This window comes from Terrapene carolina, unplaced genomic scaffold (genome assembly GCF_002925995.2).
Source record: "Terrapene carolina triunguis isolate 2854851 unplaced genomic scaffold, T_m_triunguis-2.0 Scaffold706, whole genome shotgun sequence".
Classification (NCBI taxonomy): Eukaryota; Metazoa; Chordata; order Testudines; family Emydidae; genus Terrapene; species Terrapene triunguis.
In genome coordinates this window covers 464606-477268 of record NW_020665057.1, presented here as the reverse complement: position 1 = coordinate 477268, position 12663 = coordinate 464606, and the positions used below count along the sequence as shown (strand labels likewise).

General features: G+C 41.1%; 1 protein-coding gene across 5 annotated transcripts in view; it reads left to right on the top strand.

Annotated features, from left to right (window-relative positions):
* Positions 1–12663, top strand: part of EMCN (endomucin) — a 45342-nt gene that overhangs the window by 15339 nt on the left and 17340 nt on the right. For 4 of the 5 annotated variants that reach the window (XR_002908768.2, XR_002908769.2, XM_024211740.2 and 1 more), the window contains exons 2-6: positions 628–657; positions 5588–5641; positions 7506–7601; positions 9447–9471; positions 10343–10404. Coding sequence is in view for 2 of the 5 variants with exons in the window: in XM_024211740.2 (XP_024067508.1) it covers positions 628–657; positions 5588–5641; positions 7506–7601; positions 9447–9471; positions 10343–10404 (267 nt within the window). In the remaining 3 variants the exon portion in view is untranslated. The remainder of the gene's footprint in view (positions 1–627; positions 658–5587; positions 5642–7505; positions 7602–9446; positions 9472–10342; positions 10405–12663) is intronic. The other variant, XR_002908770.2, reaches the window with a different exon arrangement.

Here is a 12663-nt window from a genome sequence, read left to right as displayed (position 1 = left end):
TACCTACCCTCATGTATCTTCTGGGCCCCACATGAATTCTCTGTAGAATCCATTGGTCTGACCAGAGCTCCCTTTGCTGAGCCTTGAAAGAAGAGAGAAGCTATCATGTTGAACAGAATCGAAGAGAGTCACAAAGTAGCCAAGCCTTACATCTCAGCACTGCTTTGTGTTACTGCAGTGATGCATGGTGATGTGGACCCATGATGCTGCAAAAATAGCAATACTGGGAGAGCCTACTCCAATTACTTTGTAGCTCACGCCCATGCCATTCACTGAATAAGTGGCTATCTAGCTCCTCATGGATAAGTCCTACTGATTTAGTATCTTTCCAGTTGTAGCTTTCTAACCATCATGCAAAAAACCTTTACCACCCTTAGTGAAAAATGTTCACTGCAGCTGGGACGGGCATTAAATTTAAAACCTGTTCCTCCATCATATAACAAAGAGTTTTTAAATGCAAAACTTTTTCAAACAAAGTAAGTTTCAAATTCTTTAAAGCAACACCAGCTTTTGGGGTTTAATAGTTTCTAAGGCATTCAAGCAGTTTCCTCCAAGTATCCGCACAGTACAGTGCCGCTAATCTTAAAGCAACTGCTAACCATAGTGTTCTTTTTGTCCTTTTTATAGGCTCCCACTGGACATCAACATTAACACCAAGTAAGAGTGAGAAAAGGACCTAGTCCTTACACGGTCATTAAAGGGAATTGAATGCAGGGAGGGGAGAACCGAATGAAAGAGGAAGCATACATATAAAGGACACCAGGAAGCTCCAGGGAGAGAGAATGAGTTCGAAGTATAGCACTAAAATGGAGAGGAGACATATATTTGTTGCTTTAAGAAATAGTTTCTCCTGATAATTCAACTGAACATAATATTATAGCAGGAGACACTGAAAACATACAGGGTACAGGCACAAAATTAAAGCTATCTAAAAAGGCTAAAGAGAGATTAGGCTGCAGTGGAAAATTGATACAAGAATAAAATATTTGCCAAGATATTCTAAGATGCTTATTATAGTCACTGTTAATTCTTGTATCACTTTTCTTTTAATTAGCAAGTACTGGCAGATCTCAGGGGGCAACGGTTTTCTGTGCCAGTCGCTCAGCTGGTATTGTCCTTTTGACCACTCTTTGGAGTTATCAGAGAGCAGGCTCTTCTGTACTCTGTTCTTTTGTCTCTTCCAGCTCTTTCTAGAACTTCCCCTCCTGCAACCAGGAGGACTAACCCTCTCCCCATACTCCAAGACTTGCATAGATCATTTTCTGTTTGTTAAACATCTTCCAAATTCACATTCAGGATGGGGAGTATAGGTGGGTGGGCCTGGTGTGGGGGAGAATTTTAGCTAATAAAACTGATAACTGAGTACAAGTTTGTATTCCTTTACGCATTTTATCCGTTTAAAAGAGATTCCTTTTAACTGTTGCAGTTCTCATTGAGAGTCTCATATATAAAAAATGCCATGTGATTTATCCTACTGGTTCCTGTAAATGGTTTATTCTTCAGTCAGTCAGTCACATAAGTGGGTGTTTCTATGCATCATTTAATGAAGTGAGCTAGAAAAAAACACAAGAATGAATTAAAATCCTTAGCTTCTCACCTGAGAACACGCATGCCGAGTTCTGGGGACCACGTTTATTGTGACAAGCCTTTCTGTTTAATTTGTTTCTGTTACTGGATTTAAACAGTATCCATGATCAGTTGAATTTGTGCTTTCTGTTTGCTTGCCTAATTCTTGCTATAGCAAGTACAGGTAATGTAATGAATGTTTTGATAATATTCCTCTGAGAAATCTGAAGAGAGAGCACTGAATTATGAAAGTTATAGGAATTATCTCAGGCTCTTTATGATGGCTTATGAATTCCATTCCTGCATTTTCACTTCCCAGCAGACAGACACCCCAGAAGAGGTAACTTGTACTTTGCAGAGATAAGGGCCTTGGACGATGATTATCTATATTATATTATATTATAGCATTTAAAGATGCCAATCAAAATCAGGGCCCCGTTGTGCTAAGCACTGTACCAATAATGTAGTGCCCATCTTTAAAAAAGGGAAGGAGGAGGATCCGGGGAACTACAGGCCAGTCAGCCTCACCTCAGTCCCTGGAAAAATCATGGAGCAGGTCCTCAGGAATCAATTCTGAAGCACTTAGAGGAGAGGAAAGTGATTAGGAACAGTCAGCATGGATTCACCAAGGGCAAGTCATGCCTGACTAACCTAATTGCCTTCTATGAGGAGATAACTGACTCTGTGGATGAGGGGAAAGCAGTGGATGTGTTATTCTTCGACTTTAGCAAAGCTTTTGATACGGTCTCCCACAGTATTCTTGCCACCACGTTAAAGAAGTATGGGCTGGATGAATGGACTATAAGGTGGATAGAAAGCTGGCTAGATTGTCGGGCTCAACGGGTAGTGATCAACGGCTCCATGTCTAGTTGGCAGCCGGTTTCAAGTGGAGTGCCCCAAGGGTCGGTCCTGGGACCGGTTTTGTTCAATATCTTCATAAATGATCTGTAGGATGGCGTGGACTGCACTCTCAGCAAGTTTGCAGATGACACTAAACTGGGAGGAGTGATAGATACACAGGAGGGTAGGGATCGGATACAGAGGGACCTAGACAAATTAGAGGATTGGGTCAAAAAAAACCTGATGAGGTTCAACAAGGATAAGTGCAGAGTCCTGCACTTAGGATGGAAGAATCCCATGCACTGTTACAGACTAGGGACCAAATGGCTAGGAAGCAGTTCTGCAGAAAAGGACCTATGGGTTACAGTGGATGAGAAGCTGGATATGAGTCAACAGTGTGCCCTTGTTGCCAAGAAGGCTAACGGCATTTTGGGCTGTATAAGTAGGGGCATTGCCAGCAGATTGAGGGACGTGATCATTCCCGTCTATTCGACATTGGTGAGGCCTCATCTGTGTCCAGTTTTGGGCCCCACACTACAAGAAGGATGTGGAAAAATTGGAAAGAGTCCAGCGAAGGGCAACAAAAATGATTAGGGGGCTGGAGCACATGACTTATGAGGAGAGTCTGAGGGAACTGGGATTGTTTAGTCTGCAGAAGAGAAGAATGAGGGGGGATTTGATAGCTGCTTTCAACTACCTGAAAGGGGGTTCCAAAGAGGATGGATCTAGACTGTTCTCAGTGGTAGCAGATGACAGAACAAGGAGGAATGGTCTCAAGTTGCAGTTGGGGAGGTTTAGGTTGGATATTAGGAAAAACTTTTTCACTAGGATGGTGGTGAAGCACTTGAATGGGTTACCTAGGGAGGTGGTGGAATCTCCTTCCCTAGAGGGTTTTAAGGTCAGGCTTGACAAAGCCCTGGCTGGGATGATTTAGTTGGAAATTGGTCCTGCTTTGAGCAGGGGGTTGCACTAGATGACCTCCTGAGGTCCCTTCCAACCCTGATATTCTATGATTCTGTGAATACATAGTAAGCAATAATCCCTGCAAGAAAGATCTTAAAATCCTAGACAAGGCAAAAATAGAATAGGAAGGGAAACAGCGAGATGAAGTGACTTTTCCAAGGTCGCACAGCCAATATGTAGCAGAGCTGGGAATAAAATCCAGATCTCATGACTTCCAGTCTAGTTGCTGCTACCCAGACATGTTGCATGATAAACATTCCCGTGAATACCTGTTGTTTCTAGTTATCTGGAAAATGCAACAAACCTGTAATATCCAGCAAGCCTGTAGAGAAGCAATCCTGCCCCTTTTCCTCCTCTTCAGCTGTAGGCAAGGTATTATTTTATAGTTGAGCAGATCGGTATGTTATAAACACAGGGTTATGGGCAACCTAAGAAGAATAGATTAAAAACTGAAGCTTCCCTTAAGATTGGCCTTGAGTTCGAAATTAGTACAGCAGGGGACAGGCCATGCTCTAAGGCTTAGCTGGGTCTCATGCTCAGTTTGTTACTACAATTATATGCTATCCCTACATATTTACAGTACTGATATAAGAAAATGATAGTCTAGAGTTTAAGGCACTGGACTGGGCCTCAGGAGCTTTGAGTTCAATTTCTGGCTCTGCCACAGATTTCCTCCGACCTTGGGAAAGTGACTTCATCTCTGTGTGTGCCTCAATTTCCATCTGTAAAATGGGGCTTTCCTTTTTCTCACTCTAGATTATAAACACTTTGGGATGGGGACTGTCGTGTGTGTGTGTGTGTGTGTCTTGTGCGTGCGCAGTCTGTGGTACAGTGGGATTCCATCTTGAGCCTCTAGGGGCTACCATAACATAAATAAAAAAGTAATAACTATACTATGTACTATAGATAACACTACTATATACTCTTCCTGTGGCACATAATAGGCTAGTCTCCTGTGGGCTGTGTAATACCTTGGTTCTAGTTTTGGTTGTTGGGTTTAGTGTGAGGGTGATGTTGGTGGCCTGTGATGTACAGATGAGTCGATCTATTGGTCCTTTCTGGCCTTCAGCTCTATGACTTTATGTGCTATTAGCTCTCTTGAATCCACCTTTCTCTTTTCTTTACTCCATTGTAGGAGAGCTATTTCTTATATTGTATCTGTTTGTAAATACTATGCTTTACTATTGTTTTATTATTGTTAGGCACCTAACACTTTGTTTACACAGGCCATTTGCCCAGTTTGTATGCTCAGTTGCAGTAATTGCACATGCAGTTCTAGGTGCACAATACCACATCTTGTGTGACTCAGACCTCTTTTTTTTTTTTTTTTTAAATGTAGTCATGTGTGCAGTGAAATGTAAGCATGGAAGCACAGGTGTTTGCTTTCTCTTTCAAATTCAGTGATTTTGTTTTTCTTTAACCTTTCTGCAGTGAGGTAATAAACTACTTGGGTAAATTGATACCTGACTCAGATTCAGATTAGTGCCCAAAGGTAGAAAACAGTGCTTAGAAAACAGATCCTGGAAAATCCCTAGAGAACTCCTAGTGCTGATTAAACTAACCAACCATTTCTGTCTATAAACACAGCAGAGAGAGCATTCATCTCCCACGAAAACACTTGACTCGCAAGAAAGTGGTTAAAGTTCTGAAGTTTCAGCCTGTTGTGTTCTTTCATTTATTATTGGTTTCTGCCTGTGGATTCTTTTAGTCAGACTTATCATCATTGCTCTTTTCGATGCATGTCTAATCGTCACCCACAATTTTATTTATTTATTTTTTGCATGGCAGGAAATATCTGTACTGAAACACTGAACAGTACTGGAACTTCCTACCATTGAAAACAGTATGGAGTGCACACTCAGAGTGTGTGTGTGTGTGTGTGTGTGTGAGAGAGAGAGAGAGAGAGAGAGAGAGAGAGCACGCAGATGGTCCCAGGGCTGGATGCTGTGCTACATTCACAGGACACAGTGCACATTCCTGATGAGTATTTTCTCCTAGCCCACAGCAGATTCCCTTCAGCTAGACTCCTCCCCATTGCAGAGCCCAGGTCACCAAAGCAATTTGTCAGCCCAAATGATACCTTCTCTGTTCTTTAGAACACATATGTCAGTGGTGGCGAGGGAGGGAAGGAGCTGGTTGCATAAAATTAAAGAGGAGGGTGCTATTACAAAACAAGGTCTGAATTAACCTGAGAGATAATTAGTTTCTTTGCCAATAGGTCATGGCAATCCTGGTAGCAATGACAAACAAGCGGTTAATGACCAGTATTCCAGTGAGTACATATGTTTCTTCAATCTCTGTCTTTAGAATTTGCTGGTAGAAACTGTTTGGTTTTAGGTGAGTGAACAGCAAGGAAACAAGAAGCCTTATCTCAGTCCTTCCTGGATCATGGACCCCATTACGAAACCGATTGAACTATCTCTGTTATAAGGCTTTACTCATAGAGAAGCAGGGCTTAACGAGCACTGAGCTAACACTACTCTCAACTCAAAGCAGTGCAATTATTCCCAGGGACTGAGGGCAATGGGACATGAGTGAAAAACTTCAACTCAATCGCTCCACTGAGTGATGACCTGGGGAAATGCAGGACTTTCACAAACCTTTAATTTGGCACTGAGAGAGCCAGTCAAGGCACAGGGTAAATGTGTGCAGTCCTAGGTTCTAGTCTCCAAACTTCTTCAAGCAGTTGGTCTGAGGGTGCTACTCCCTTTCTTGTATATGATAAAACACGTGTACATCTTGTGGGGAAGTGTTATTGCAGGTCTGCTTTCTAATACCCTTTCTAATATTTGCTCAGCTATATACACATTCAGTTTTCTCTAAGATCTAAACTTAGCTCCAGTGCAGATATAGCTATATTTTAAATCACCTCAAGAAACTTTTTGGAAAGGATCAACTCCATCCTTGATGGAGCCATGAAGATGCTACTTCCCCATTTTATCCGCGTACCATGGAGGCCCTTCTAAGTGGCCACCATTTTTTTTTTAACTAGATCAGCTCTTCCTTTGGATCCAAGTAGTTTCACTGCTAGTGCTTCGCCTGTCAGAAAGACTGCTATTGAATAATGCAAAGTATCCCCCCACTGCTCTTCCCCAGAGTCTCAACCTATTGCTTCTTCATCACTCTTAGCCTGGAGAGAGCTGGCGGTGGTCTGGGAAATAAAGCTAGGTTTCCCAGAATCCAGACAATACCACTGTTTAGACAGTGAGAGAAGGTTGCTGTTGAATTGATGCAGTGCTCTATCAGCTTGGGGAGTGCTAGTATATGTCTGGGAATCTCCCATGTTGCAGGGCAGAGAACCCTTCTTTAGGCCACCAGGCTAGTCTGTTAAACTTGAACCTGAAGGATGGAGCCATGAAAAATTATAATTAGAGAGAAACTGGGCCATTTTCCAGAAAGTGTCTCTTATTACATAAATCTTTCCTTGTACGTGTTCTTACTACTTGGCTGGGAAACACCTGTCAGGAAACAACAGATGGTGGAGAATAATAAAAGGAGACAAACTGCCTCATTTTTAAAAGAAATCTTTCTTTTTGTATCTCTGGTCATAGGTATTGTGCAGAATGTTACTAAATTGTGTAACTCCTACATGCCTTTCTGTGATTACCATATTAAAAAAGAAATAATCACTTTAGTCACTGAATTTCAAATCTGCCTTGTTTTGCAGTACATGATTTTTTTTTTAATTGTTCCTGGAACATGGGTGCTGAAAATGTATATTGGGGCTATTAACTCTCAAGGTGAACATTTTGTATTTTTATCATGACTAGAGTATTCCCATGTGGGGAGAAATTATAATCTTAATGGCCTAAAGACATGTGCATGAGAACACACTCTGTATTGTTAGGAGTCTAATATTTAAAACAGAGATTCCAGAATGATGAGGGATGGGGGAGGAAGCCACTAAATCTTCCTTTGTTGCCTAAAGCCCTGGTTTTCAAAAAGGCTGCAAGCCTGACACCTAGTGAATGCATGAGGAGTAACAAATGTAATAAGCTTCAAGAGAAATTAATAGCTTCAGCTGTACTGATGGTGGAGGGGCTAAGAGAACAGATGAATTTGTTTCATATTTATATATGTTTAAAGTTATGCCAGTGGAATGTGGTTGGTAAAATAATTTTCTCCACTTTTTGCAGGTATTATTTTGCCAGTTGTGATTGCCTTGATAGTAATCACCCTTTCTGTGTTCATTCTGGTGGCTTTGTACAGAATGTGCCGGAGGACAACCACAGGTATTTGTTCAACATTTTTCTGCAGCCAGGAAGGCTTCAATATATTATTCATTATGAAAGGAATACTGCAAATGTTTGTATTAAAATCTGACCTAGCATACAAATTTTATTGTATTCGGATAGATAACCGTGCTGATTTTAAAATATTTAGTCAAAAAAGGAATTAACACTTCTTTATTAAGATTACTATGGGGTATATGTAGAGGAGGAAACAACACCTCTTGTAGAGAACACAAATCCAATATGTTTAATGCTCTCTCTTCTTTAGCAGTTACCTAACAAACAGCTGTGCTGACACTGTCAATGACTCTAGTCTGCAGAGAGAAATTGCTTGGAAAAGCAAGGGGCAAAATAAGTTGCATTTGTTGTTAAAATCAGCTGTGTTCATTTTAGCTCTGTTCAAAACACAAGGAAAAAAATCAATTTTTCCTTTTTTTGGAGCGATCCCATGTTTATATTTTCCCTTGTCCACATAAAATCCCAGGGAAAGCAGTATTTTCATCAATAAGCAGCGATTTGGACAGAGCAGTCTGCCACCTTTTCCAGTATTGCCCATAAAATATTGAGGCTCACAGGGGGAAATAACTTTACTACATCAATTTTGCCAAACGTATTGGGGATTGAGCTTAGTGGGCTAGCGGCAAATGCAGTGCGTTACTAAGTAGGAGACACAAATTTGAATCCATAATGTGGTCTCTCTGCTTTCAAGCTGGCAAGAGCTGGGAGCTCTGTGCAGCGATTTAGCTGTGAAATTCCTGGGGGCTGGAAATGTGAAGTCATAACAAGGCCTTGAAGCTACAGGCCAAGGTAAATAGCATGTTGTAATAACTTTTGCAAATGACAATGCAAACTGCAAAAACATAGAAGGGAAATGATTCCTTGCCTGGAAAATTACTGAATCTTCATTGCCAAGGAGTGAAGATTTTAGGTGGAGAAAATTTCTCTGGCTTTCCCCCTGCAAATACAAACTCAATCAAAGCAAATTCATTTTAAAAATGTAATGAATATTTGTGGATATCTTTTGAAGTATTTGCCTAGCTCTAGCTCACTAAACATCCACACTCTTAAAACCGGTGCTGTAGAAATATATCTAATCTAACCCTTACCCACCCACCCACCCACAGGACAAGAATAAAGAATGTGGAATACATAGCATGCATAATTCATTATTTGGGGGTGTCCACTTCTTGTCTAGAAGGCTAGAGACTGCAACATGGTAACTTTGGAGTGTTACAGATATGTAAAGGAAGGGAAAACTTTTGTGTCTCAAATCACACCACGATGATACTGTCATCACATTGTACTCTGATGTTATGTGTTGATCCAATGCCATGAAATTAGGATCAATGTGAAAACACTGATGCATGAGAAGCCCCAAACAAAAAGTTCAGGCCTCTAACTGTCCTTGGTATGTGGGGACAGTGGGAGTTCCAAACATGGCATGGCTGCAAAATTAAGCTTGCAAGATCTGGAACAAACCCATGAAAACTGGGATTATTCTATGATGGGCACTGATTGTAACTTGGACAATCTATACAGGAAAAACCATGCAGCCGTTCCCTTTAGCTTCATGGTCTTGTTGTGTGACCTTTTGTGAGTCATTTAATCCTTGTTCCTGAGTTTCTGTAAAAACTATGATAATTATACTTGTCCACCTTTACAAATCATGTTGACCCTGCATGATAAGTGCAAGTTGTTATTCCTGTTTATTTATTATTTTATTAATATTTGATGCAGAGCTACAAAATCTCAAAATCGGCTTATGCTAGTCATGGCTGTGTTTGAGCCTCTTATTTAGCCCACATCTAGGCAATCAGAATAACATAAATTTGTTTCTTCTTCCAGAGGGACAAGAGAATGGAACTGAACAGTAAGTTAAACTATGCCCCTGCATTCCTTTAAGTCTAGTCACGTGGCTGTTATGAAGACAGCAATGTCTGCATGTTCTTAATTTTCTCCACTGAAATATAATAAACTGTTAACACCCATAAAAATACCCAAAAGGGGGAAACGCCATTTTGAGAGTATGTATCTCAGGGCACAGTTGTGCCTCTTTGCTTTTTTCTGTCCATTTCCTCTTTCTCTCCTTTTCTTTCCCATCTCCCTTCTTTTTTCTCTGGTTTCTCTTTTATTGATTTTTATTTTTTTTATTTCTTTTTTTTTTCTTTTGCTCTCCTCCCCATTCCCTAACTCACTAATTCACTTCAATTCAATTAGACTGCATTGGCACAATGAGCTGTACACGTGTTGCCACAGAGTAAAACTGAGACAGATCCATCAAACTACATGCTTCTCGGGATGGCTGGAGGGTCCGCTGCTGACTCAGTGGTGCCGAGACATGTATCCATGAAGCTGAACTGTGTTTTGAGTGAAGAAACCCAAAGCTTGGCTGGCGAGCTGCTTCTTGAACCTGTAGCCCTGTATGCCTGAGCTGCTTCTGTGGCCAGGTGTATTAGGAGCAGAAAAGGAAGCGTCTCTCGTCCCACAGCAGCTTCTCCCATTAGCCCTTTCCTCTGCACACCCACTCTGAGAAATGTTGGTTTAGGCCCTACAATCAGAGTGATGCAAGAAGTCCTTTGTACCCATGCAAAGCCCTACTGAAGTCAGTGGGGATTCTCAACATGACAGACTCCACCAGGATGGATCCTGTTACAGTATCATACCCTTAGTACTTTCTGCACTGACAAATATGCAGAAGTCTGATGCTAATTGTCTGTTCAAATGTCTCCCAACTAAAACAGAGCCACAACAGATAAAGAGGGTGTCAAACTTCTTTCTGTAAAGACAGCGTCTCCTGAGACTGGTAAGTGGATGCTTTTCTTTGACCGAAGAGGCTGGGGAGAAGAAGAGTTTGGATGTCGATTGATTTTTACACTGCCCCCGCCCCCTAAAAAATCATAACATGATTCCTTAGTAGCAGCCAAATAGTGACTTGAAGTAAATGCAGACTCTGTCTTTAATGAAAGTTGGGGGGAAATTACTCTTGTCTGAGGAGATTAAAGCTATGTTTATAGCCCAAACCTAGAAACAATCATAATGACATTTAGTATTATGAATTTGCTCCATGCTAGGAGCAAGTTCAGTATTCCCCTGGAATAGCCATTTTTCCTGAGTAGAACTCCAACTGACCCAATAGTGTAGACAGAAGTACTTTCACGCTGTCAGGACACTACATATGGAATAAGGACCTAAAATGCAAGTACTCAAGGACAACGGTTGCAGAGCAGCTGTCCCACTCAATAAACGGTGGTCTGCAATATTTGCAGCCTAAGCATTGCAGCATTGAGAAGCTGACTTCACTGATTCTCATTATCCCAGCTGAGAGAAATGCCAAATGGATGTAAAAGGTCTGATCTAAAGCCCATTGAAGTCAATGGGAGTCTCTTCAATAGGCTTTGGATCAGACCCAAACATCATAGTGAAAATAAATGTTTTTTTCAAAATTTGTTCAAATTCAATTTTTAAAACATGGTTTTTTAAGTTTTTGTTGTCCCTTTAAACACCAGTCATTGATAAGAGCCCAAATCAAGGAAACGTAGTAAGTCTGGATAATTGATTCTTGTGACTTCACAAGAACACTTCTTTATTTTATCTATTTATTTATTTATTTATGTGGGGGACTTGCATTCTTACGTAGAGCAGGGTGAACTATTAACAACATATTTGACAAATAATCCCGTTCTTCTGTTAGCAAATGATCTGTGAACAGACTTTGTTCATTATTTACAAATTTGTTCATTATTCACAATTCTTCAGCAAATGGTTGCTTGCAAACTACTTGCTAACGTACTTCTAGTATTTGCTGTTTATAATCTACTGTTCAAGTTCTGTACAGTCAGCTATATTTCTATCTTATTGTATGACTCCCATCCCCGCAAAGACCTTGGCTTTTAAGATGACCCAGGAAACGTTTGCAGGAGTGTAATCATGTGTGACCCATTATGCAGATATTTTTGTGAACAAAACTTGCCTGATTATGAGTATTTGCAGAAAGCCAATAAAAGGAGTTGCAAATACTGTCTCCAAAATTCCTGCTTTTGGTTTGAATTAATGTGTGCAATTACTTTTTGCAGTATTCACCCAGCTCTGCTTCTATCACTCAGCAGTCTCTTTTGTTACAAAATACTGCCCCCATTACAGATTTACTCTGTCATGCGCTAACTTGATGTTGTTTATTGTAAATTATTTACATCATAAAATCTGAAGGAGGAAACAGAGGATATATATAATGTTTGTGAAAGGAATTAAACCTTCCTCATTTTAAGCATAATAAAATAATGTCCCTACAGAACTGGAGGTGGAACTAGGAGCTGCAAGAAAATGGTGTGAAATGCAGAAGGACTGAGATAGTGATGTTTAGATCAAGACTCAGACCATGCTAATCTGAATCCCAGTTACTGCACCAAAAAAAGCAAAACCTCTCATGAGATCAACTGTCCTCATGATATTTGAGATTTCACTCCCTCCCCATGCCAATACAGGACCCTTCCTGACCTACATAGGCCCTTCCCCACTGCAGCTGTAGGCACTCGCCATCACAAATCTGCAGGGACAGAGTTCCTTAAGTCTCCACCCTTCTTCTTCCTCTTCCTGGAGTCTTTAATGGGTCCTGGCTGGCTGCTTCCCCCCAGTGGCAGTTTCAAGGGGTTGCTACATAGCTGCTGCGCCCTCCCCTCAAAATCCTCTGTGATCTTCTGGGGCCTGATAGCTAACCCAAACCACCTCACACATATGGCAGTAAGGAGTGGTACAGTCTGTGGTCTACTGGCTGCATTGCAAATCCCGCCGCTCCCGTTGGCCTGCCTTGGAAGCTGTTGCAGTCAAAAAGATCAGGCTCCAAATGCTTTGCCTGGCTGGAGCAGTACCCATTTATCCTAGGTTGGATGCAGAGCCACATTCCTTCACTCTCTAACTGACCCTGGCCTGGTGTTGCAAGACAAATGGAATCCAGGTCTTAGAAAACACAAAATTGAATTCCGGGGTTTGCTTGGATTTTTAAAAATGTATTACACCTCTACCCCAATATAACACGAATTAGGATATAACGTGGTAAAGCAGCGCT